Source organism: Vanessa atalanta, chromosome 30 (genome assembly GCF_905147765.1).
Source record: "Vanessa atalanta chromosome 30, ilVanAtal1.2, whole genome shotgun sequence".
Classification (NCBI taxonomy): Eukaryota; Metazoa; Arthropoda; class Insecta; order Lepidoptera; family Nymphalidae; genus Vanessa; species Vanessa atalanta.
Genome location: NC_061900.1, coordinates 4,777,350 through 4,805,335, shown reverse-complemented (window position 1 = coordinate 4,805,335; position 27,986 = coordinate 4,777,350). Strand labels below are relative to the sequence as shown.

Genomic DNA, 27,986 nt, shown 5'->3' with positions numbered 1-27,986 from the left:
TTGAACGTTTTATTTGCGCTTCTCGGACTCGCTCACTGAGACTTGCCTTTTATACTTTTTTTGGTGTTGCCACACTGCAGTTATTAAATATTTTTTTTTAAATATTAATTAAGATAACACTTTCCTAACATAAGTAAGATTTCGTTGTTTTCAATTGTTAATTAATCTATAATAATATTATAACCGTCTGTCTGTTGCCTTGCACCGACAAACTACTGAACCGAATTTGATGAAGTTTGTTTTGTAGCAAGCTTGAATACCAAGGAAGGGCATAGGCTAGTTTTTTATGCCTCATACCTTAAGACCAACCCCTGAGGGACGAGAGACGCAGCGGTCCATAACTAGTATTTTCGAATTGCAGAGTGGCAGTACCATTTCATATCTCGGTATGCAACATCATAAGGGTTTCAGGGAAAATAAAGATGTTTTTTCTTTGCAAATCACTTTATATCACAGAAAATACAATTATTTGTAAATAAACTATGTTATTGGTAATGCGACGTATTCCCTTTAAGTGACTATTTGCGATAGTTTAGCTTTTACAAAAATGCAACTTAAAAAATTTATTTTAAAAAAAAGGTATCAATTAAAATCTAATTTTTTCTTCCGATTTATATAAACGAATAATTACTGGTTGTTTATTGATGTAACAAAAACAATTATCGGTTCAAATTTAAACATGCGAGTCGTAAAACTATATTATTTTCCACAGGAATGCCTTAAATACAAGAAAACATTACGATTGTGTGGTAAATTATTTTAAAAACATTACCAATTTATTAGCTCTCCAGCAATGTATAACAACTAGGACCTCTTTTCAAAGCAACTGAAAAAAAAGGGAAGCTGGTGGAAATTTGTAGTACCAATAACCTTGTATAAATAATTTCACAACACATTTATATAGCCCACCTCTCACCCCTCCAACCACTCTCTCCAACACCTGCTCTTCACTTAACTTTTTTTTTTAATTATATTATTAAGACGTACTCTCATGTTTGAAGGGAAGATTTGGAGCATATTCTACCACGGTACTCCAATACGGTGAAATACACATGTGGCAGAATTTCATTGACGTTAGACACATGTAGGTTTCCTCACAATGTTTTCCTTCACCACCAAGCATGAGATGAATTATTATAAAGACAAATTAAGTACATGAAAATTCAGTGCGCTTGCCTGGGTTTAAAACTGCAATCATCGGTTAAGATGCATGCATTCTAACCACTGAGCCATCTCGGCTCTTTACATGTTACAATGTAATTCTTATAAAAAATTATGGCAATTACTTCATCCCGATTTTAATAACGATGTTACTTGGAAATGAAACGGTGATATATTACTATAAACCATACAGATAATAAATAAGAAACAAAAACATTCCTTTTTAGTAATTTTCATTTGAATTTAAAACAGAATCATCATGTAATTTCTGCAATTCGTTGAATGCATTCATACAGGGTTTTTTAAACGGAGATCTGTGCAAGTCAATGATCTTTTGTATAACTGTATAATTTTTATTAAATTTCTTTTGAGCTTGCAGATAAGTTAACAGAAGTCTACCATAGTTCTTATCGTTAACACAATGCTGCGAGACATTTGATAATTTTGTTAATATGAACTGTTGTATATAATCAGTTTTTTCACAATTCTTATACAATATGTGTATTGAATATAAGTGATGCATGAAAACCTCATTAGACAAATTAAATAAAATTATATTTTTCATTAATTCCAATTGAGATTTAGTGTCTATTGTCGATATATACTGCTGTATAACTTGACCGGGTAATTCTGTATCTTTAATTATTAATTCTAATAAATACTTAAATATATCACTATTATATTTCTCAGCCTTTATTATTATATCTAAGGAGGTCCTCGTGTATTCTCTTTTCAAATATACCGGCAAAAATGACGTATAGAATTTCTGAAGGAATGTCAAATTTAGAACATTCGTTTCGAAAATATGGTTGCACAACTTTTCAACGGATGTTAGTGATAATTTTTCGGCCAGCATTGTATATAGGGCTGAATGTTTTAAACAATTTTCCACCAAGTAATCGAATTGAGAAATAGGATCAATATCAATTATTTCCCGCCAAATGTCGTCAGATATTTCGTCTTTGTCTTGAATTAGTGTTTCTTTGTTATCTGTATTCGTATTCTCTGGTGACGGGATTGGAATTGCTTTATTGTCGTTTTCGTTTACAACATTTTTCATATCCAAGTGGTTATAAGAACCAAACCTTTTAATCCATTTATTATTCAAATCTAATTTCGAAGCTTCGATACAACGTTTGAGAAGCGGCAGCGATGACTCGGAGAATTGCCACAGTGACATAGTCTATTATATTAAATTAATAATTAAATATTAAATGTTGCTTAAATTGAGCTTTAAGTTGCTTATAAGCATGTCAAATAAAATTTAAAATTTCCTATATATACATTTGACATTTGCAATATTGCCACATGATATAAATAAATTACAGTTAAAAAAAAAAATTATATGTTATCAATAATATTTGCAAACTATAACTAAAATCTATGTATTTCCATATAAACTTCTGAAAATAATTTTAGACAATATCGATATTTTAAATTTTCCTTAAGAAATTATATTTCTTTATTAAGCCCGTCATATTACCTAAAAAAGACTACATAATATGTACTATGCCATAATCGCATTTGGTCATTTTCTGTAAAATTTATGCTATTTAAAAATATATAGAGTGATTATAAAATTATCTTTCGATGAATATTCCTGGACTTAAACTACTTATCTAGAAATTGCAACAAATTTTACGGCGTGAAGAAAATTACTAGTGTCGTTTAGTAGCCCTTCTGGTCTTACTTGCTTCTTTATAATTATGGGCCTTTGTCAACTTAACATCAAATTCCTAAAAAACATTTTAAATATAATACCTATGATAAAAATAAATTCATACATACATATTAAATACCAACCATTAGCTTTAAATAATTGACTAGGATGTAAGATCTATAACCTTTGATTGTGTTAAAGAAAAAATATTCTTGTCAGTCATCTGTCATCATTTTGTTAAGTTGTCCATCAGATTTATCTAAATCCAATTCAGTTATTAGATTTAAACGAACGAGAGTAGTTGTTTTTATTGATTTATTTATAAAAAAAATATGAAGTTTAATTATTAGTTGTATTCATGATGTCAATAATAAAAAGGTAAGCTTTTCAGTACACTATTAATTAAGACTGTTTATAATTACTGATATAAATGTTTAAAGTATCCTTAGACTAACGAATGTAGGAAAAAATATAAAATTATTTAAATATAGATATAAAAAAAATGTTCTGAAATGTGTTATGCACGCAATGAACAATAGAGATAAGGGTACTTAAATAAGTAAAGCATAAAATAAATGTTTTAAATAATTTCTCATTAAAAATATTCAAAAATATAATACACCGATATACAAGATACCCTGTTGCTTAGCCACTGGGCTCAGGGCTGGCCCTTAAGAAGGCTTTTTTGTGAATAAGCCTGGTTAAAGGCCTTTTCTTATGCTCGGGAATATTACATCGCCTTGTAATTCGTTACGAAATCGCAAGGATAATTACTAATAAAGTCAAATTTAATTTATATTTAACGGTTTTCGTATCGAAAATATACACACGTATTTATTGCACTCGTCCACTCGTTTCACGTGGTGGTAGGGCTTTGTGTAAGCCCGTCTAGGTAGGTACCACCCACTCATCATATATCCTACCGCAAAACAAAAGTACTCTGTATTGTTGTGTTCCGTTTAGAAGGGTGAGTGAGCAAATCACAGGTACAAGGGACATAACATCTTAGTTCCCAAGGTTGGTGGCGCATTGGTGATGTAAGGAATGGTTAATATTTCTTACAGTGCCTCTGTCTATGGGCGGTGGTGACCACTTACCATCAGGTGGCCCACATACTCGTCCGCCAACCATTGCCATAAACAAAAATGTGTCCGATTGATGTGTGGCACGCGAGCGAAACTCATCGCAAATTATCCTTAGATTTGAGGGAAGGTAGGGCAAACGCGGCAACCGCCTTGTGGCCCATAGTCATAGTCAAATTAATAATAATGTTGCTATTTACTGTTTCAAATGTTACCCATACAAGTAAATGAATTATAGCTTACTGATTGAAATCAAAGTATTCAAATTAATTCATAACAAATTATTAGGATATTGACGCCTCTGTTGCCCCACGGCCTCCAGACCTTTAAATACGACTGTGCTTAGGAGTAAGGTTTGCCTATGTCGACAAACTGCGAATATTTTATCGCCTAGGATTTTAAGGAACTACATGGCTTAACTGTAAAGAACCTAACGCTAATATGTATAAAAGCCCCGCAGCTTTTGCTCCCTTGTTTTTTTAACCGATTTTAGGATTGTAGACGCACCGGCAAATGTCCACCTGATGTTAAGTGGTCACCACCGCCCGTAGACATTGGCGCTGTTAGAAATATTCACCATTCCTTACTTCGCCAATGCCAACCTTGGAAACTAAGATGTTATGTCCCTTTCTTTTGTTTTGTCATTGACAAGCTGCCAATAAATACACGTCGGAAGTTTGCAAAGAGTCAGGATGTAATAGTGGTTAGAACTCGTGCATCTTAACCGATGATTTCGGGTTCAAACCCAGGGAAGTTCCACTGAATTATCTTGTGCTTAGTATTTGTTTGAAGAAAACATCGTGTGGAAACCTGCATGTGTCTAATTTCAATGAAATCTGCCACATTTGTTTTCCACCTGCATTGGAGCAGCGTGGTTGAATATACTCCAAACCTTTGCCTCAAAGGGAGAAGAGGCCTTAGCCCAGCAGTGGGGAATTTACAGGCTGTTTATGTTGAAATTAAAAGCGAGCCTTATCGAAGTCGCATACGAAGTGTAATATCTGATATTTCCCCTGGATAATATACAACGATTACCAATCAAATCAAATCAAAATATACTTTATTCGAGTAAGCTTTTACAAGCACTTTTGAATCGTCATTTAACAAACTATTAAGTGAAGCTACCACCGGTTCGGAATGCAGATTCTACCGAGAAGAACCGGCGAGAAACTCTGTAGTTAGACTTTTCCAACGTTTAAAAATACAAAGTCGTGTTAGTTATATACAATAGTATACTTTCGGTACTGAAAATAAATTATGAAATTTGATAAAATTAAAATATATTTGGAAATGTACTTAAATGTTTTGATTTTGAGTCATAAAAGCACATTATTGTTTTAGTATGTTAAAATTAAAAGTCGTAAGTTTTAATCCGTATATCACGTGACCTAAAACATGAGCCGCCATGGTGTGACGTCAGATAGGCAAAAACTGTCATTTCAATATTATCTGGCACTCTGATAAACAACTTTTCTGGAGTTTTAATGCTAGTATTTGTACATTGCACTCCAACGATAGCGATTGTAATTAATTATTTTCCCAAAAACACCAAATATTTATATCTGTTAACGCTGAATGAGTACCAGTCCTACATACACGACGTTGTTTTTATCAATGTGACGTCACCAAAATGACAGTGTTTAGGCGAGAATAAAAAAACGTTTAAAATTTAATTTTATGGCAAGTAAACGTGTTTATTTAGCCGAAATATTTTTTTGTGCTTTTTTAATCATAGTAGAATTATTGTATTTAACTAATATGACTTTGTATGTATATAATACATCCTGCCCGGAAGTCAACGAGTATTAACTCCACGCTTTTTTATCATCTATATAATCATGTATAAAATAATATGCCTTATTTAACAATGCGTTTTTTTTTAACAAATGATTTGAATTTATGAATCGGCAAAGTTAAAAATATCCGCGGAATTTGAGTACAGAACCTTGTCCCAAGAAGGATTTATTGACTTTGCGGTGTCGGAAACTTGGCGTTACAAGCTAATCCTTACGTCTCGTGTACAGACAATGATTATCACTTTTTCTATCAAACTGATCAATTTTACTGTGAATATACATAATATTGTTGTACATTTAATCCTCTCGGAAAATTGGTTAGTACCTTTTGGGCACGCAAGCACCGCGCGCGCTCATTGGTCAAATCTAATAGGTTTCCTGTTACACATTTCCGTCCCTTTCGCGAAATCACTGATTGAAAGGAAGCGAGACAAAAGATGAGAAAGAAGACAAGTTTGTTGGCCATGAATTTTTAATTAAGTCGAATGTGAATATGATAAGTGAACACTAGTTCTGATAGCATTAGCAGCCTGTAAATTTCCCACTGCTGTGCTAAGGCCTCCTCTCCCTTTGAGGAGAAGGCTTGGAGCATATTCCACCACGCTGCTCCAATGCGGGTCGGTGGAGTACACATGTGGCCCAATTTCGTTGAAATTGGAAACATGCAGGTTTCCTCACGATGTTTTCCTTCACCGTCGAGCATGAGATGAATTATAAACACTAATTAAGCACATGAAAATTCAGTGGTGCCTGCCTGGGTTTGAACACGAAATCATCGGTAAAGATGCACGCGTTCGTACCACTGGGCTATCTCGGCTCTAGTTCTGATAAATGTACATCATTTTCGTATTCCTTATCTGAACTAATTCACTTTCACGGTCACACCACTGAAATTAATTTGATGAATTTAGTTAAGAAGCAAGCTTTGAACCCTAAGGTAGGATGTAGGATTTTTTTTTACCTAACACCCAAAACGCTTAAAACGACATATTTGGGTTTAAATGAGATAAATATCTTTGTATGAATTATAAACGTATAAAGTCGGGATGGAGACCTAGTTTTGTTTATATTCCTAGCAGTTTCGTGATGTTTTACCAGCGGTGGATGCTGCTCCACCCTCCTGAGCGTAGGGTGATGTTATTTTACTATATGGATACCGGTTTTAACCGGATTCTTTAAACTAGCTTAGCGTACCGATGCTGGGAAGCTACTTTGTTTTATACTATGTAGAGATGGACAATTTTCGTGCTTGTGATTAGGTTCCGAAAATTCCCTGATTTTCGGAAAACTAAAATAGAGTCGTTAATTTTAACCAAAAGTAGAGTTTAAAAGCACCGTTTAACTTTCATGAGCTTAATTTGTGCGTATCTCGTGTAGAACGGTTAAAATATCTTAATGACAGACAGGCGGAACATGTTTTCTAATGAAAATTTGCCACAAAGATATAACTATAGAAATATATGGTGGAATAATCTCCAATCGAGAAATCAAAATAATAATCCAATAATTGTGATGAGAGGTTTATTAGCCTAGCTTTATGGTATAAACGGGTTGTTACTCTACTTTTTTTTATCTGTTAAAAGTATATTGACCCGAAACGACAGGACTGAGACTTGGCTAATGTAAAAGTTTTATTAAAATTGACCCAGCCTTCTCCAAACAAACCGTTAGATCTAGAACGAATCCGTATAGGATTTAAAAGCAAAAAATCTAGGTTTACTAAGCGACCTATTCTCACATGTACCAGGATCTCATAACGGAGGCGAATGCGTCGTTTTTATCGACATACCGACTTAAGGTACTGTAGTATTTTTTTTTAAATTCTTATAATTAAAAACAGGTCGAACATCTTAACCTCGTTTCAATTAAATCTATATATACAAGAAAACGTGCTGTCTGTTTAAGGTCTAGCTTGAATCTTCATTTTAGAAGAACATAAATTTATTTATTAAAAATAAACAAAGTCTATCCCAACCATACAAAGAAAGATAAAAACACTTGAAATCTATTGACGCGATGTCATTGGTCGAGAGCTTGATTAATATTTATGATATTCATTATGATTGGTGTAAAAATGTCTTTGAATATCGACGAATATCTTTGGGCGTAAATTTAAAGTGGATATAAGTAGTTAAGTGTAACAGTGTTGTATTATAAATAACTAGCGACTTCGCACGGGTGCAATGTGGGTAATCCCTAAGAGATAGACATATACCATCGCGGACTTTTTTGAAGACCGTTTTAAGGTGTACAATACTGAAGTACATTATTTTGATCTATCTCGTAGGGTTCAGCCAGCGTTTACAATGTAAGCGCAAAAAATGTATAAATTTACGACATCACATTAGAAACTTTTAAAATTATCAGTGTTACTTAACTATATTGTCTATGTATTATACACAAACAAATATACAAAAACCTTTCTCTCGAATCACTCTATCTATTAAAAAAAAACCGCATCAAAATCCGTTGCGTAGTTTTAAAGATTTAAGCGTACAAAGGGACATAGGGACAGAGAAAGCGACTTTGTTTTATACTATGTAAAGAAGATAAATATTAATCGTAAACTCTCAGTGGTGCACAATATAGCCGAGTTATTAGCGAATCGGATGAAATAAGATCTAAGGTTTGATTATCGTTACTCCTTCATTGAAAAAATCTGTAGATATTAATAATTCCTTTATCTTGGTTTATTGGTCCTTAACTATAGTGTAATTCAGCACAAAGGACATAACATCTTAGTCCACAACGTTGGTCGCACTTTGGCGTATTGGTAAATATTTGCAGTGTCTATTTAGTTTGGAGACAACAACAACCAAGTGGCCTTTTATCGAGTTTATCCTATTTCAGTGTTACCTGCTTAACTTATTAGTAGCAATGGGTGATCCGTTAAATAATGCTGTCTTCATTCTTTTTATGATATCGGTAGGCGGACGAGCAAATGGGTCACCTGATGGTAAGTGGTCACCACCGCCGATAGACGAAGGCGCTGTAAGAAATATTAACCATTCCTTACATCACTTATGTGCCACCAACGTTGGGAAGTAAGATGTTACGTCCCTTGTGCCTGTAGTTACACTGGCTCACTCTTCAAACCGGAACACAACAATACTGAGTACTGCTGCTTGGCTGTAGAATATTTGATGAGTAGGTGATACCCACCCAGACGGGCAAAAAGCCCTACCACCAAGTAAAACTTCTTTAAAACGTTAAATCAAAGTGTCAGAAAGAGAAAGGGATAGCGAGACAAACTCGTTAAAGTTTATATCTAAGGGTGTAATAGGCAATTTGACAATGCGAAAAATAAAGTGTCAATTATTGTAATCAGTATATATTATGAGTTTAAAAATGGTTATTTATTAACGAAAGTTGAAAATAAAAATTAATTTATTCAAAAATCCATAAATAAAAATGCTGTTTTTGAACGTTTGTCACGTGACACAAAACGCTCCTGATCGGTCGGGCTTATGATGACGTCGCTTGCTTGTTAACCTCGTTTGCCTACTGTATGTGGATTATATGTGCCACAGATTACAATACAGGCAAGCGACGTCACCGACCCCATTGCAGCGCCGTATTGTCAAAGTAGCGTTTTCGCGGGCTATTTAAATATGGAATTTTTATTTTGATATCTTTCAGCAAATATGTACTAGAATTAAAAAAAGACAACTTTTACTAGGTTCCTTGATCTCTACTAAATAATATAAAATGCATTTTAAAAACCAGTCAAATAGCCTATTGTTTGATTATATATTGATTTTTAATTGTAAATAAATCAATTAGTACTGTATATAAATAAAAGAATTTATTTATCACTTAAAGGGTAACTAACTAAGACATTAGTTTAATGTTATTGACCTTGATTTGTTGACTTACGATTAAAGTTACGACGTTACTAATGAGTACGCTCGGGTAGGATGATTTATTTTTATGATAGAAGCAGATCGAGGAGAGAATTGGTCGCCTGTTTGTAAGTAGACAAACAGTAGCGCTGTAAGAAGTATATAATATTTACTTGGTGGTAGGGCTCTGTGCAAGCCCGTCTGGGTAGGTACCACCCACTTCGTCACGGTAGTATGCGTAAGCGATCCCGTGGCGCCCGCCGAAAAACGGAGAGGGTACCGCTGGTTTTTAGTGGGTAAACCCGGCGTACCTGGGCGCACTCAGCGTCCAGGGCTCCGGGGATTCATACCCCCCCCCCCCACTTACCATCACTTGGGGGAGCGCGTAAAGCGTTTTTCCAGCGAGAAAAAAAAAAGGTATCGCCCACTCAGATATTCTACCGGCAATTACAATTAGTATTGTTTGCAGAGAGCTATCGATACTATCGATAGTACTATCGATATCCTGAACAGTTTTCGAGGTCAACTATCGATAGTCTAACTGTCGATAGTTCTGCAAAGCTGTTTTGAATATTTTCATAGTGCTATATAAAACAGTCAGCGAATCTTGCCATCGCGATGTAGAAATGTCTACGGTTTGACATAACGCCATCTAGTATTCAAAAGTTGAAATATATTCATTAATTAATTCGATTCAAGAGAAAGGTTTACATTTTTAATGTAATATTACTACTACTAACTACTGAGTTTCTTGCCGGTTCTTCTCGGTAGAATCTACATTCTAAACCGGTGGTAGCTTTACTTTAAAAGTCTACTTGAATAAAGTATATTTTGATTTGATTTTTTAAATTAAAATCCGTTGCGGAGTTTTAACGATCCAAGCGTAAAGACGTAAAGCGATTTTTTTGTATACTATGTACAAGACAGGCATACGTACATACGGACGAGTCAATTTATGGGTTCTTTATTAGAGAATTTCTTAAATAATATTTTAGATGTATCTTATCCGAATATAAATAAATTTGTTTTATCTAATCTGGTTGAAGTGTAGTATCATTTCGTGTGCAACATAATTTTGCACACGAAATAACGCTACTATGTTGATATGTTATTAACCCCCTAGTCGTAGATATATATATAAAACGAGTAACATTTTTTTTATTTAAGACTAATATTTTTATTTCACAGAAGTATGTCAATCACTTTGCTGATCCTCTGCGTCGTCGGCTTATCATCTTCGGTACCCTTAAATGACGTCAGCTCTCAAAAATGTGGATACGAGGTGAGATTGAACTGTTTATTTAAGAAGTCATGAGCCGAGATGGCCCAGTGGTTAGAACGCGTGCATCTTAACCTATGATTAAGACATGCACCACTGAATTTTCATGTGCTTAATTTGTGTTTATAATTCATCTCGTGCTCGGCTGTGAAGGAAAACATCGCGAGGAAACCTGCATGTGTCTAATTTCATCGAAATTCTGCCACATGTAAATCCACCAACCCGTATTGGAACAGCGTTGTAGAATATGCTGCATACCCTCTCCTCAAAGAGAGAGGAGGCCTTAGTCCAGCAGTGGGAAATTTACAGGCTGCTAATAATGATGCCATTAAAAGACCTGTCTGAATTAAAAAAATAAGGAATAAAATAATATAAAGAAAGAGAAAGAGACAAAGGAAAGAGAGGGAAGAGTCGCCTTTTCCTCACGCGACGTATTCTGCCAGTCTACTCGACTGCAAGCCGAGCATAAGAACTTAATTCCAAAAATGATAAGGAAAGAGTCTAGAAGTAATATAAATTCAAACACTACTAAAAGATCTCCAGGTTCTGAAACGTCAAACTTTGGTTAAGTAAATTGACTTTAATCTCAACGATCATTGGTTGGTTGAAATTGACGATGCTTTAGGGGACCAATGAGCGCCCAAATATCAATTTGAATTCGGTTCGTGACTTTAAGTTATCATCTTAGCAGTTCAGTGTACCATATCTGGTACACACGGAGCCGTTAAGAGTTCGTTAACCGTATTCGGAACAGGACCAGTGTAACGATATGAACCCTTGGGTCACAAAATAGTTAAATTATCTATATTTGTACTAAAATAAAAACGTCAATAACTCTGTCTGTCTGTTGCTCTTTCACGGAAAAAAGACTGAACCGAATTTGATGAAACTTAAAGGAATGATATTGACTACTTTTGTTATCCTACGACTCCGAATACGACTACGAATCCGTATAAGATTACTTCGTTGTCCGTCTCGTCTGTCTGACGATCTTTTTCTCGGGAACGCGTGGAGGCGAAAAGTTGGTATTAATACCATATAGTGAGGTACGCGATCTCTTGGAACTGTGACCTCTAAGCGTACGTAACCAAAGGATGATTACCTTTAACGTTCTATTTCTATCGCAAAAGGAATTAAAAAAAAACAATAGGGTACTTCCGTTCATCTAGAATCTTCCTTTTAGCACAATTAGAGAAGAAAATCTAATTTTTGTGTTACATCAGTGTCTGTTGTTCTGTCTGGTGGTACCCTAAGTGCGCAAGTCCGATCTTACAAGCTTTTAAAATCTTGCAACTCAATTTAGAAACAGATATCTTCACTGATTCAGCTTGAATTTTGTATACACGTTAAGCTTGGATGACTATGCATGGTTAACTGTGACGTCACTCTAAATCAAACATGGCGGCATACCCAAGATGGCGTACCAATTATTTTAAATACTCACCTACGATATGGGTATCAAATAATAGAGCTTGCTAAGAATAAGTCGAAAAAAAATGCGACGTCACAATTCATTCAATATGGCGGACTCCTAAACCTTGAATTCAATTTAGGAGTAGATATCTTTAACCGAATGAGCCGAATTTTTTTATATATACGTTCAGTTTGGATGACAATGCACTATTAACTGCGTGACGTCATTCTAAATCCAATATGGCGGATAATTTCCCAAATGAACCCGTTTGAACTATATTATGCTAGAAATAGATATTGTAGTTTGTTTTGGTCTTGATTCAGTGTCAAAGTTCACGTGTTATCAGAACTCGATAGAATTATTATTTACTGTGATAAATAAGTAAATAAATGATTATATGCTTTTGATAAATAAGAACGTGTCCGTCACGGCACGTCACGGAGAAATATCAAAACGTATGATAATTAAATAAATTTATTATTAAAAGTAAACAAGCGTATTAGTAAGCTAAAGGCAGTGGGCCGGCCATATTTGTCGTAGAACGGATAACCGTTGGGGAAAACGTGTTCTAGAGTGGAGACCGCGTCTCGGCAAACGTAGTGTAGGACGTCCTCAGGCACGGTGGAGTGACGGCTGGCAGAAGCTGGATGCGAGTTGCCGAAGAAAGACCACAGTGGCGTGCATTTGGAGAGGCCTATGTCCAGCAGTGGACGATTGTGGGCTGATGAAGATGATACTCCAAACTCCACAATACTTCTTTAGAACCGTGTATCTCAATAAATCACCTGAACTAAAATCAAATCACTACCGTTACAAACCCGAATCCTTCAAGCGAGAATGACATTCGTTTTTTTTTTTAAGATTTTAAAACGTTTCGTTTGACGTAAATGTTGACAACCGAGAAAGAAAATGACACAGACTAATAATAAATTATAGCAATAAATTAATAAATAAATAAAATAAATCATAGCTAACACAATCCACATCGGTTCAATCACTACACAGTATAAAACAAAGTCTGTCTGTCCCTGTGTATGCTTAGATCTTTAAAACTACGCAACGGATTTTGATGCGGTTTTTTTTAATAGATAGAGTGATTCGAGAGGAAGGTTTATATGTATAATACGTGCATAATATAGTAGATAAACACTGATAATTTTAGAAGTTTGTAATGTGATGTCGTAAATAAACATAGTTTTGTACGCTTACACTGCAAACGCTCATTGAATCCTACGAGATCAGTATAATGTCCTATAGTGTTGTACAACTTGAAAATGTCTACAACAAAGTCCGCCATGGCATATGTCTATCCCTTAAAGATAACCCACCAATAACCATTTTCTATCCTTTACTCTTTACGAGAAATAATCGTTTATTTACGAAGCGGTTTTAAGCAATACAGCATTAATCCTTATCCAATTAAGTACCTTAAGTACATCGTGCGTTTAATAAAGATCGATATGACCCTTTACAGCGTGTAGTTTAAATGAATATTTTCGAAGATATTACAGATTTAAAATACAGGGACATGGTTAATATTATCAAGTATTAACAAATTTATATTATGTGTTCCGGTTGACGTCCGAAGTCCATTATGAGAGAGTACATCGTCTGATTTCCGCTGCAGGTCGCTAAATTTTACCACTTCCGTTTCCTAATTCACGCCTACCACGCCCCCTATACTCCTTTCTGGAACTAAACTGACAAAACAAATACAAGCCGCCAAATTTGTCATTGTTGCGTCGTTTTTCCACACGAGCAGTCGTTAAAAGTTAAAATAATAGTTTTAAATTAATATAAACTTTCGAGATTTAAAGTAGAAAGTTATTTTCAAACAAGTGTTGTTTGTCTTCCGTTTTCTTGAAACCTTAAAAGCTCAACAATGAGTGAAGAGGTGATCACGCCTAATCAAAATAAAGATTTAAGTGAGGGTAGTTCAAATTCTTCGGATATTTCATCGGATTCGTCGGAAAATGAATACGAGGGACCACCAAGGAAGCGCCAAAAACGTGACTGGTCGCGGGATCTGGATAAAGGTTTGACTTTTTGTCACAACAATTGGTGAGTCATGTAAATAATATTTTAACTTCGAATCATACTAGTTGTACACCAGCGATACCGCCCTCTTTCTTACAACCGGCAAATAATAATAATAATAATAATGAGTCTAATCTAGCTTCAACTACTATTCAAAGTTCGACAACGACAGACGAACAATTTTTACGTCCACCAGTAATAGTGGCGGGTAGTTTTGTAGATTTGAGCGTTACTGTAAAATAACCCACTGTACCGAAAGCAATTCAATCACGTGTTGACAAAATTAAGGATATGCAAAGATTTGACTCGCCGGATTGGAACGCGGTGCGCTATACCGATGTTCAGAAAAAGTATGCTGCTTTTCCGGCTTTTACTGAATTAAGAGTGAATGAGGAGTTTCGACGTCTGGAGGACAACTGTAGTCCATTACGTTGGTTCCAGATGGAACGTAGTTTTGCTGCGTTATCTAATGCCTTTTTGGCACAAAATGAATACGTTAATACTGCCTTACAAAGCCTTGTTGACTGGTCAAATTCATCGGACGTTCAGCTTAATTCTTCCTCTATTTATGAAAAATTGAAACAGCTATTTAGTAATGATTCTGGCTATAAGACAGTTTCTCGCGATATCCTTCAGATAATTTGCGGTAAACGAGCCGAAGTTTTAGAGTTACGCCGTAGGGACCTCTTAAAGAAATTAAAGGATAAATATATCAGAGAAGATTTAGAGAAAATACCCCCTTCTTGTGATTATATGTTTAACCCCAGCATATTAACAGCATATATACAAAAAATTGGTGGTATAGATAAATTACAAAAGCGGGCACCATCTGCTTCTCGCACACGGCCTAAATCGCCTGAACCTTCGCCTTCTACTACCAGTGCAAAGCCATTTCGAGCTAAGCCAAATGCTAATAAAACTAAACAGAACGAAAACAGAGATTCTGAGCGATTCTACCCGAATAACTCCTCTGCAAAGAAAATGGGGGGAGGGGGACGCAAGTACAAGACGGGAAGAAAGTCAGGAAATAAAAATAAATGACTCGACAGGATTTTCAGGCGGGTGTCTAAGACTCTATCGAAACACCTGGATTCGCTACAATGCACCCAACGTAATATTAAAATTAATAACAGGTGTTCGAATCCCCTTCAACGAAACACCTCCATTGGTTCTTCCAACCTTGGATGTATTAGCAAAATTTCAAACTCCAACATCACATATAATGTCAATCGAAATTCAGACTTTAATTCGATTGAGAGTTTTAGAACCCGCTCCCCTGACACCGTCTTTCATATCTCCGCTTTTTATAATCCCCAAGACCAATGGAAAAAATCGAACAATTTCCAACCTCAAGTCGTTGAATCAGTACATGAAACCGAGACATTTTCATCTTTTCCACCATCAACAAGTTCCCAGGTTCTTACAACATGGGGATTGGATGGTCAAGCTGGATTTAAGCCAGGCTTATTATCATCTTCCAATAAAAGAGCAGCACAGGAGGTTTCTCCGGATCAGTTATCAGGGTCGTCTCCTCCAGATGACTTGTCTGCCATTCGGATTAGCTGCAGCCCCGCGGATTTTTGCTTCGGTAACAAACTGGACAGCCGAAATACTTCGCAAGAACGGTCTGCGTCTAGTGGTTTATCTAGACGATTATCTGCTCGTACACCAGGACAGAGACGTTTTGGAAGTTCAAGTAAAGATGGCTATACGTTTTTTGAGCAACCTAGGTTGGTGGATCAATATGGAAAAATCGATTATGACACCAACGAGATTAATAGACTTTCTGGGAATAAGATGGGACACCAGATTCAACACAAAGTCCCTGCCCTTAGAAAAAATACAGAAAATTCGACAGAAATTGCTCGTGCGGCTTGCGACCGGCAGTTGGAACCTAGAGCAGGCGCAACGCCTCTTAGGATACCTCAACTTTGCAACTTTCATCACCCACCGGGGAAGGTTGCATTGCCGAGTCCTGCAGTACCACAGCAACAAGCTCAGGAAGTATCCTCACTTATCAAAGCGGTATCCGGACGAGGTACGTGCAGAGCTGGAGTGGTGGCTAGAGAACATCAGTCAGAGGACACCCATTCATCCTCAGAGAATGGCCACGAACCACGTCATCACCGACGCGTCGGACATTCAATGGGGAGCCCTTGTAAACAACGAGATGGTGAAAGGGTCATGGGAACACCACCAGAGAAAATGGCACTGCAATTTGAAGGAGATGTATGCAGTCATAGCCGCCATATCCTGCAGAGCAACGTTGCTCCAAGATTCGAGAGTAATTCTTTAGTGCGACAACAGAACAGTTGTTGCCTATATAAAGAACGAGGGAGGAACCCGGTCACGACAATTGCTAGATCTGACTCAAAAACTGCTGGCTCTTGTAGATCACCTCAATGTTGTACTTCTCCCTCACCACCTGCCGGGACTGTACAACACCGAAGCCGACCACCTCTCTCGAAATCGCGCCGGCTCCGAGTGGCATCTCACAGAAGAAGCAACCACGAGGCTGTTCAATCTGTGGGGAATACCAGACATAGACTTGTTCGCGTCTCGGACCGCACACGTGGTTTCAAACTATGTTACTCTAGACTTGCTAGACTCGAACGCCTGCTTTCACGACGCGTTCAGCAGATCTTGGCACTATCGACTGGCATGGCTGTTTCCACCACCCAGTCTGATACCCAGAGTACTAGGCCACCTCAACTCAGCCTCAGGTCGGTACATACTAGTGGCACCCAAGTGGAAGAAGCCCTTTTGGAGGCCAGACCTGAAAGCACGGGCCCTCAAACGACCCGTGAAAATCAGAGATCTGAGCACCAGTCTGGTGGACACAATGACAATGATACCGCCAGCTCAAGTCAGCAATCTAGGCCTGGAAGCTTGGCTCATTTCGGGTGGGACGCGCTGACTGAGACATGGACATCGCAGGAGAAAAGCTTACTGTTATCATGCTGGAGAGAGTCTACGATAAGGACATACGCCCCTATTTGGAATAAGTGGGTAAGGTTTTGTCAGGAAAATAGCATTAACTCTCGTGTACCTGAACCATCAAATGTAACTAGATATCTCGGTTACCTGTATTTATCTCATGGTCTCTGCCATCGAACCATTCTAGTTTATAAATCGGTTATAGCATCCGTTTGTGAAACCATATCGGATATAAAAATAGCGTCAAGTCCAATAGTGAAACATATACTCAAAGCTATTTCCCTGGCAAAACCTGCACCTCCTAAACTACCTATATGGGATGCAAGAATTTTGATTCGCTATTTAAAGAATTATATTATAGATTTGAATAGTGTATATCAAATATCCAGGCACACTGCCGCTATTTTGCTGTTAGCTTCTGGTCGCAGAGTACATGACCTTACTCTTTTACATGTTGACAGTGAACATTTTATAGATAATGTAGATTCCATCACCTTGCATCCTATATTTGGGTCGAAGACCGATTCATCTTCATATCAACAATCAAGTTGGACTTTTGTAGCTGCTCCTGACCGAAACATCGATGCAGTATACTGGCTACGTACTCTAGTGAACATGACACAACAAATCAGAGGTAATATTAGTAATCTATTTTTAGCAACTAAAGGCCCTACTAGACCAGCTACTGCAGCGATGATCGGTGGTTGGATAAAAGGTCTTTTAGCTGATTCTGGTATTCAGGCCTCACCTGGAAGTTGTAGAGCAGCGGTATCCTCTTTAAATTGGGTAGAAAATTACCACATTAATGATATCTTAGCTAAAGGTAATTGGCAACATGAGCATACATTTAAGAAGTTCTATCAAAAACATATTATTAATACAACAAATAAAGAGATAACTGCTGAAAAATCTATATCTCAGTATTTTCATGCTAAATCTTAATATTTCATTGGAAAATATTTGATTTATGTTGATTTAAATTCATAAGTTAGTGTTATATGCTTATCTTCAAGGAATTTAAATTATGTATATTAATGCTATGTTTCAATTAAATATAATGAATCACATTGTTGCGTTTTAAATAAATATTATTTTTATTACAAATACAAGCCACCAGAAGATAACAAACAATCTCTCATAATGGACTTCGGACGTCAACCGGAACACATAATATAAAAATTTTACCTTCCAATAAAATTTGTATTATGTTTCCTAAGACGTCCGAAGTCCAAGTAATGTCTTCCTGGGGCTACATCCATCATTATGAGCCGAACAATGACAAATTTGGCGGCTTGTATTTGTTTTGTCAGTTTAGTTCCAGAAAGGAGTATAGGGGGCGTGGTAGGCGTGAATTAGGAAACGGAAGTGGTAAAATTTAGCGACCTGCAGCGGAAATCAGACGATGTACTCTCTCATAATGGACTTCGGACGTCTTAGGAAACATAATACAAATTTTATTGGAAGGTAAAATTTTTATATTTTCAGAGTTGCACCAAAGTGAATCAAGATGAACTTAACGTCCATATCGTCCCCCACACGCACGACGACGTCGGCTGGCTGAAGACAGTGGACCAGTATTACTACGGAAGTAAGTTTTTTATTTATTTGGGAAACAAACAATTATAATTACACTTATTAGTAAAAAACAAATATAAAGAAGATGGCCCAGTGGCTAGAACGCGTGCATCTTAACCGATGATTTCAGGTTCAAACCCAGGCAGGCACCACTGAACTTTCATGTGCTTAATTTGTGTTTATAATTCATCTCGTGCTCGGCGGTGAAGGAAAACATCGTGAGGAAACCTGCATGTGTCTAATTTCAACGAAATTCTGCCACATGTGTATTCCGCCAACTCGCATTGGAGCAGCGTGGTGGAATATGCTCCAAACCTTCTCCTCAAAGACACATTTACGGGCTGCTAATGCTTAAGAAGAACATAAATCGATCAAGTCTCCACTTAAAATTTATACAAACAAATGACAACTTACATCTATACATATAATAAAATTGGAGTGTCTGTTTGTAATATTAAAATAACCGCGTTTTACTAAATGCATATGTATGTATACACGGTACATATACCTAAAGATTTTTTTTTACAATTTTTGTCTGTCTGTTTGTTCCGGCTAATCTCTGGAACGGCTGGACCGATTTTGTCGAGACTTTCACTGGCAGATAGCCGATGAAATAGGGAGTAACTTAGGCTACAACAATAATTATTTTGTTAAATTCAAAGTCGCACTAAGTCGCGGGTACATCTTGCTCATCGAATATAACGTTCGTAGAGAATTAAACTAAATAATTAGTCACGGCTTAACAGATCTTAACGTAATGTGATTAAGAAAAAAATTAAACTAATTGCATTTCAATAGGTGTATAAATTAATTGCTGTAATCAAAGCGTGGTTATATTTATCGATATCTTAATAGTGTTGTTATTTATAAGTACAGATAACGAAATAAAAGAAAAAGGTCGGTCAACACTCGTCTTCGTTTAAATACAAAATAACAGATAAAAAATGTACACGTTGTCATATTTATGAAGCGCTAGTTTCTGCGCGTGGCTTTGTCCGGAGTCGTTAAAACTCAAACTCAAATTCCTTTATTCAATATATAAGTATTACACTTTCTTATTGATTGTCAAGTTAAACACTACCACCAGTTCGGAAAAAGAAAACACCCTGACTTGAGAAGAACCGGCGAAAGAAACTCAGCGGGTCTTTTTTTTTACGTCAAATTAATTATATACATAATTGTATATGAGTAGAAACAGCCAGGAGGCGATCGTTTAATTCCTAAGGCGTGCTATCAAACATAAACTCACTAATTGTATTCCTTAACAAAATTTTTTTAAATTTGGCATCAGAAGCATTTTGAACGCTTTCCGGGATCCTGTTGTAGAACCGTATACATTGTCCCACAAAAGAGTTACTGACTCTATGCAGTCGAGTAACAGGAGTAACAAGATTGTGTTTGTTCCTTGTACCAACGTTATGAGAGTCACATTTTCTCATAAAAACATTAATATTTTTCGTTAGGTTTAAAAAGCACCCTATGTGCTATTCCTGACTTTATATCTTTGTGCCAAATTTTATTCATATCCGTCCTGTTGTGATCGCAAACAAGCATCCAAACTATCGTTGTATAAAAAAATATAATATATTTAGCAACCAGAAGCGAGGAAACACAAAAGAAAAACTTGCCACAGCCTCAATTAAATCAGTACGACAATCAGTAAACACGAATGAATGTTGTATAACACGTGATAAAATTAAACACTACGACTTGGTGGTAGGGCTTCGTGCAAGTCCGTCTGGATAGGTACCACCCACTCATCAGATATCCTACCGCCAAATAACAGTACTCTGTATTGTTGTGTTTCGGTTAGAAGGGTGAGTGAGCCAGTGTAATCATAGGCACAAGGGACATAACATCTTAGTTCCCGAGATTGGTGAAGCATTGGTGATGTAAGGAATGGTTAATATTTCTCTTTGTGTATGGGCGGTGGTGACCACTTTCCATCAGGTGGCCCATATGTTCGTCCGCCAACCAATGCCATAAAAAAAAACTACACTACATACATATATATTATTTTTAGTAGACTACTCTACATTTTCATCACAAATTATCCTTGTATTGTTACCACTGTACTGATATTTATTATTTGGTTATTTTAATATTACTCCAATTATTTACGCCTATTCGACTTAATTTTTATACGAATTGTTTTGTAATTTTCTCTGTAAGTGATTTAAATGTAAATCTTTTGAGGAAATAAATTTCTCTAACCGTAAACAAAACGAAATGGCTCACGGAATGGTTCGGTCAGAGCGATGTCGGGAGAAGAAAGGCCCCATCATCGCTAGGCACCGTCCTGTATGTTTGGTTCGTGTAGAATGTTAACAAAACGAGGTACATTTAACAATATATTAGGAAATAAGATGCCGCGTATGTAAACACGCGCTTATTCGCTTAGGGGATTGAACAAGAGTTTCAATGTTCTTTTCTTTTAGGTCGCAACAATATCCAAAAGGCTGGAGTGCAGTACATCTTAGACTCTGTCATTAAAGAGCTATGGCAGGATCCCAAGAGAAGGTAAAACGAATATAGTTATGTTGCCATGTACAAATATTGATTTTGGTTTTTGATCTTTGCACTTCGATAATTCACCATTTATAAACGTAAGAAATAGTAACGGAACTAAAATGGACCCCTGTGGGACCCCTAACTTTTTTTTGGATATTAGATCTTTTGTTTTGTGATCGATGTTAATGTTGAATTTTAATATGAACAGTTATTTACTTAAATTAATAAATGTTTAGAATTGTTTTTTAAAACTTATTTTAAAATATATTTTTTTTTTTTGTGTCTGAAATTATAGCTTTGATTTTATTTCAACATGTGATTGAAGAAACACAAAATTCAATTATAATTGTCAACTGGCAATCCATTTGTTCAAGGACACAAACTAATAAATTTGTTAAATAATTAGGTTTAAAGATCAGAATATAATTTATTCAAGTAGGCTTTTGTGGGCACTTTTGAAAGGTAATTTTTGAAGACCAAATTAAATGTTAAGTTGGCATCGGAATGTAGATTCTGCTGAGAAGAACCGGCAAGTAACTCAGCAGCTATTCTGTTAGGTATAGACAAACATGTACATGTTATAATCATATTCAATTAATTTTTTGTATATATATATACATAATGTATAATATAGTTATACAATTGATTATAGAAACTTAAATATTTAGATTTATCTACGTAGAGACGGCATTCTTCTGGATGTGGTGGATACGCCAAAGTGACGATGTACGACACAAAGTCCACACTCTGGTGCGACAAGGTCGGCTCCAGTTTGTAGGGGGGGCGTGGAGTATGAACGATGAGGCGGCATCTCACTACCAGAGTACTATTGATCAATTTACTTGGGGTTTGAAGTAAGTATTGTTTATCTGTGTGTTTAAGGGTATTTTCATGATTTCGGCCTTATAATTTCTGTCTTGTACTCATTTATATAATACCTTACAAAAAAAAATTGGACTCAACAATTTACCTAAAGTCTAACTGTGTGTCTAATTTGTTCAATGAGACCATGTCGATGATAAATACGATACTGGAGATTCGATGATGCTACCACAAATTTCTTGATTAGCCATATGGTAGATCCGGCCTGGATGTACAAGCTCTTATTTTAGTTATATTTAATTTGTTTAAAGTAAAAATATTCGTACATTTACACCGTTGAATGTTTTAGAAAGCTGAATGAAACCTTCGGTCCTTGTGCGATACCACGCGTGGGATGGCAGATAGATCCATTCGGTCATTCCCGTGAATTCGCTTCCTTGCTGGCAGCGATGGGATACGACGGTCTATTTCTAGGTAGGATAGACTACCAGGATAAAAGAGCGAGGCTGAAGCAGAAACGTATGGAAATGCTGTGGAGGGGGGATGATGATTTAGGTGAGTTTAGCGATTTAAAATTTTTCTAAATATGTCTGTGCTACACTGTATTTGAAATTGTTGGTAATTTTTCAGGTAAATCCTCAGACATTTTCACGGGTGCCCTATACAACACTTACTCCCCTCCACCGGGCTTCTGTTTCGACGTGCTCTGCGATGACGAACCGATTATTGACGATCCCAACTCGCCCATGTTCAATGTTGAAACGAGGGTACGTATCGATTATTACTGGATTACGATATTTTAATTCAATGAATTTACGTAAGTTAGTCTTGACAAGTAAAGATGGCATATGAACAGCAACGGTACCGCATCCCTGCCGCGTCAATGTTGAAAGGAGCATTTTGTAAATTAATATCTGTATTGTAAGCGGTATATGTCGTGAGTACGACCTTGTCCTGTGCAGTGCATTGATTGGTCTCTTTTGAGGAATGAAGGAGCCGGAGGCGCCGAGGCTGCAAGCGATTGGTGCGTCAGTTCATGCTTGTCGTCTATTGGATCTCACTTGTATTTGGGCTGCTGTGATTGGACGGAATGTGTACGTACGCAAAACTGCCCCCATCGCTGCTTTCTGTATGTCTGTCTGTTGTCTGTATGTCTTTTGCTCGTTCACGACCAAACCATTGAACTGATTTTCATCAAATTTGGTTCAACGAGCTTAGATAATAAGGCTATAGGGATAAAAAGTTCAGAGTTCGAAGAGGGGATATAGAGGTACGGGATGACCAAAGAAACGATGGATGGATTGTGTGAAGGACGATTTGGCTGCAAATAATGACGTCCAACAGAGAAGTATGGAAGAAGAACACATGCTTCGCCGATCCCAAGTAAAATTGGGATAGGCAGGTTGATGAAATAGTTGGGTGTCCGACAGTGCTATGATCTGATCGATGGGGTGCCGGTACGAATCAAATGCGATTTTTATTTGTCTACACTAACTTGCCTCGTGTATATTAAGCCTTATTGATTTGTTCTAATCGACAAAAGTTACTAACAACGCCATCTATCGTCTCGTTCTTCAAAATGTATCGAGTTTCGTATTAAAACTAGCTGTGCCCGCGACCTGGAGTGCGTTTGATTTGAACAAAAAAGTTCGTATTACGTCAGCTATCTGCCAGTGAAAGTCCCGTCACAGAGCCACACCAAAATCGGTCCAGCCGTTCTAGAGATTAGCCGGAACAAACAGAGAGACAGACAAAAATTATAAAAAATGCTATTATGGTTTTTTTTATGGTATATGTACCGTGTAAACATACACAAGCATTTATCAAAAAGCGGTTATTATTAAATATTAAAAACAGTTGTTTCAGCTTTTGCGTAGGTCGTGGGGTGGGAGGAGATCATGTGACTTTACTTTCCCCTGGCAGTATTGCCATAAATGTAATGTTTGATATGATGTTGACTTAGTAGATTGAGATTAGGTAGCGCACGCTGGCTGCCTCTGACAATTGCTGTGATGGCTGAAATCAGTCAAAATTATTACTATTTAAATCCTCCAGGTGACCTTGAAACGTATCTGTAGGGAGGGGGTTGGGATGGGAGTTGTTGATCCTTTGAAGTGTAACTTATAATTAATTAAACCATTTATAAATGGTATAAATAACAGTAGCTTTACTTTTAATTTGTATAACGCCAAATCTTGGCTCTGTAAGAAATATTTACCATTTCTTTCAACGTCAATACGTCACCGACCTTGGTAACTAAGGTGTTATGTCCCTTGTGCCTGTAGTTACACTGGCCCACTCACCCTTCAAACCGGAACACAACAATACTAAGCATTGCGGGGATCGCACAAGTCCTACCACTAAGTATCTCAAGTTTAAGACTTGCGCACATTATTGAAATGGTTAAAAGAAAAAGAAATGTCTTTTGAAGGTCGCAAGTTTTATCGAAATATGCAGAAATATGTCCAAAAGTTATGAAACCAATAATATACTGGTGACAATGGGCGAAGACTTTCAGTATCAGGACGCAGCGATGTGGTTCATCAATTTGGACAAACTTATCCAGTGAGTTAAATGCAAGCGCATGTTAGTGCATGCTAGTTACATGCGCGTGTTTTTGCACGACTTTTGCATATAAAAGCATTTTTATTGCTAGTCTATTTATTATTGGTTGAATTTATCATTAATTTGTTGATACTTAAGGTGAATAGGGGAATATTTTCTGGAGGAGTTTTTTTATTATTATTATTTTAAACAATTATAAAATCCGCGTTTTTGGACACCATGCTGGTACGAAGTTGGTTTATGTCTTAAATAAAAGACAAGGAAATATTTAGCATGATTTGTGGTTAAAAATCACGTGTGACTTTTTTTTTATAAGAAAGTTCTTCTGGAATGTACGTAACGCTTTTTTCTTACAATCTCTGCCAGTTGCACGTACAGTGCATGGTTAAGTTTTTCTATTCCCTGTATCAAAAATTATAATATACCCAAATATATTTTTTTTCGTATGTTTTCAACTCACGGGTGAGTACCCCTTGGGTGACGTACAACTCGAAACATTATAAACAAAATACAGTATAAGATTTTCGATGTCCTTTGACAGTGGGGGTCTTAAGGCCTGGAGGTCACGTGTACTCTTTTGAGTGCACTTTACCGTCTCGTTGTAATGGCCACTATAGCAAAAGTGTGGTGACGGTCCAAGTCTTACACTTGTCGATCTTGCTCCCGTTTGCCAGTGGAAATACTTAACAACTTAGATAACACAGATGAGTATCCGTTCAAATGTATCTCATTTAATAAATTATCCTGACTGATCATCAACGCACACCCAAAACACTTAAGAAAATTGAATCTTGTTATTAATGCTTTTTACAAGTCCGTACTTAATAGGTACTCGTCTAAAGCCAAGCAGTAATACTTAGAAGGATCGGCGTTAGGGCCGTGCGATAGAGAGGCGGCCCAGGGTGCCAAATTTGGGATGGCGCGTAGGTTTGGAGGCATTCCATACCGCATACCATCAATTTTATGGTCTGTGCATATATTCAGAGTCGGTTCCTGATTACACTGCAGTTACCCTTACTTCGAAAAAAATTTCGTCCAGGTTTTTTACCAAAAATGGTCCCGGAACCAGTCAGGCCCCTGTGGCCCAGTCCGATGTATTGTTGTGTTCCAGCTTGAAAGGCGAAGTCAGCTAGCGTATCTAAGCACAAGGGACATAACATCTCATTTCCTAAGTTGGCACCCATCAGTCCATAAAAATGATGTAACCTACGATAAACTTATCGAAAACTAATTAAAATTAAATCTTACACCAGGTGACGTCATTTATACGAAAAGTTCTTCAAATGTCAACAGCATACAAAACAAGTAATATCCTAGTTACGATGGGCGATGATTTCCAATACCAGCAAGCAGACATGTGGTATACGAATCTAGACAAATTAATAAAGTAAGTCCCCCAAATTGTTCCAAATGTCCAATAAGAACCAAGATGGTCCAGTGGTGATACCCAGACAAGCATCACTGAATTTTCATGTGATTAATTTGTGTTTATAATTCATCTCGTGCTCGGTGAAGGAAAATATCGTGAGGGAACATGCATGTGTCTAATTTCAACGAAATTCTGCCATTCACCAATCTGCGTTGGAGCAGCGTGGTGGCTTTTGCTTCGAACTTTCTCTCCAAAGGGAGGCCTTAGCCCAGCAATGGTTCAATCTGTACTAAAATTATAAATGCGAGAGTAACACTTCCTCGGCCAAAACACTGAACCGAAATTGATGAGATTCGGTTTTTTTTTTTAATGTTATCGGTAGGCGGTCGAGTAAATGGGCCGCCTGATGGTAAGTGGTCACCACCGCCCATAGACAATGGCGCTGTAAGAAATATTAACCATCCTTACATCACCAATACGCCACCACCCTTGGGAACAAAGATGTTACGTCCCTTGTGCCTGTAGTTACACTGGCTCACTCACCCTTCAAACCGGAACACAACAATACTGAGTACTGCTGTTTGGCGGTAGAATATCTGATGAGTGGGTGGTACCTACCCAGACGGGCATGCACAAAGCCCTACCACCAAGTAAATGGTATGAAGCAGGTATCTCAAATCGTCTATACATATGTCTGTATGTCCTCAACGCGAGCGAAGCCGCAGACGACTAGCTAGTTGGCATGTGTCCGACATATCGTAGCTAATCCAAAATCATGTCGCCTGAATATCAGACGACATTCAGTCAGTCGTCATAATAACGATAACATTAAACTCATGAAATATTCGCCCTATCTCGCTTTAACTTAACAGTAACCATCTGTGGGAAAGAGATGACGTGAATGTTAAATCGATTTCGATATCACATCCGTTTCGTCCCTTTCTCACATATCGTACAATGTAAAGTTAAACAAAGACAGAGGATATCTGAAATCGGATGTCAAGACGGATATTTAATTAAAATATCCGTTACATAAACGATGTCGAACCGAGATGGCCTAGTGGTTAGAACGCGTGCATCTTAACCGATGATTGCGAGTTCAAACCTAGGCAGGCACTACTAAATTTTCATGTGCTTCATTTGTGTTTATAATTCATCTCGTGCTCGGCCGTGAAGGAAAACATCATAAGGAAAGCATGTGTCTAATTTCAAATTCTGCCACATGTATATTCCACCAACCCGAATTGGAGCAGTGTAGTGGAATATGCTCCAAAACCTTCTCCTCAAAGGGAGAGGAGGACTAAGCCCAGCTGTGGGAAATTTACAGGGTGCTAATGTAATGTAAAACGATGTCACAAAATTCGGATATCGCCTAAGCAACTAGTAATGTACATATTTGTACGGCTGAAGCATTTTATTACATATAATGTTCTTTTTGGTGAATGATTTCGAAATGGCTTAGTCGGTTGAACACGTGAATCTTGTTGAATCAATTCACATATGTTGAATTTGGTTTTATTATTTATCTGGATTTTGCACTGAGTAAATTTCTTGAGGGAACCTACCTACGTTGCAAGTATCTAACAATTCGTATTGGAGCAGCATGTTATAATTTCGAAAACTATTCCTTAAAAGGAATGATGAGGTTTTATCCCAGCTCTTAATGTGACCAAATAATGGGGGCTTAAAGCCTCTTCAATCCTCGTCTTGTCTGGCCTTTACAGTCAAAATCAAAATAAACTTTATTCAAGAACGTTTGAATCTTCATTTTACGAACTATACTAAGTGAAGCTACCACCGGCTCAAAATGTAGATTCTTCCAATAAGAACCGGCAAGAAACTCAGTAGTCACTCTTTCAACATTTAAAATACAAATTTATGTTACTTAAATACAGTATATATTTTTAATTATCTACATAATCTTGAATTCATTAAT

General features: G+C 36.9%; 2 protein-coding genes across 4 annotated transcripts in view; one reads left to right on the top strand and one right to left on the bottom strand.

Moving 5' to 3' along the window:
• Window positions 1-1,241: 1,241 nt before the first annotated feature.
• On the bottom strand, window positions 1,242-2,357 carry LOC125075258. Its single transcript, XM_047686955.1, has one exon. The coding sequence runs from the start codon at window positions 2,339-2,341 to the stop codon at window positions 1,385-1,387; it is 957 nt and encodes a 318-aa protein (XP_047542911.1). The 5' UTR covers window positions 2,342-2,357; the 3' UTR covers window positions 1,242-1,384.
• Window positions 2,358-3,090: 733 nt separating this feature from the next.
• Window positions 3,091-27,986, top strand: part of LOC125075155 (lysosomal alpha-mannosidase-like) — a 36,596-nt gene continuing 11,700 nt past the window's right edge. The window contains exons 1-8 of one of the 3 annotated variants that reach the window (XM_047686774.1): window positions 3,091-3,199; window positions 10,730-10,823; window positions 18,694-18,796; window positions 21,222-21,303; window positions 21,963-22,148; window positions 22,466-22,671; window positions 22,747-22,883; window positions 25,935-26,068. In XM_047686774.1, coding sequence (XP_047542730.1) covers window positions 3,180-3,199; window positions 10,730-10,823; window positions 18,694-18,796; window positions 21,222-21,303; window positions 21,963-22,148; window positions 22,466-22,671; window positions 22,747-22,883; window positions 25,935-26,068 — 962 coding nt within the window. In that variant the 5' untranslated portion in view covers window positions 3,091-3,179. Of the gene's footprint in view, window positions 3,200-10,729; window positions 10,824-18,693; window positions 18,797-21,221; window positions 21,304-21,962; window positions 22,149-22,465; window positions 22,672-22,746; window positions 22,884-24,547; window positions 24,682-25,934; window positions 26,069-27,986 lie in introns of all 3 variants that reach the window. The other 2 variants (XM_047686772.1, XM_047686771.1) reach the window with 2 other exon arrangements.

What these genes read in the sequence shown, in the direction of transcription:
- LOC125075258 (XM_047686955.1), bottom strand. Translation starts at nt 2,341, where the DNA reads ATGTCACTGTGGCAATTCTCCGAGTCATCGCTGCCGCTTCTCAAACGT.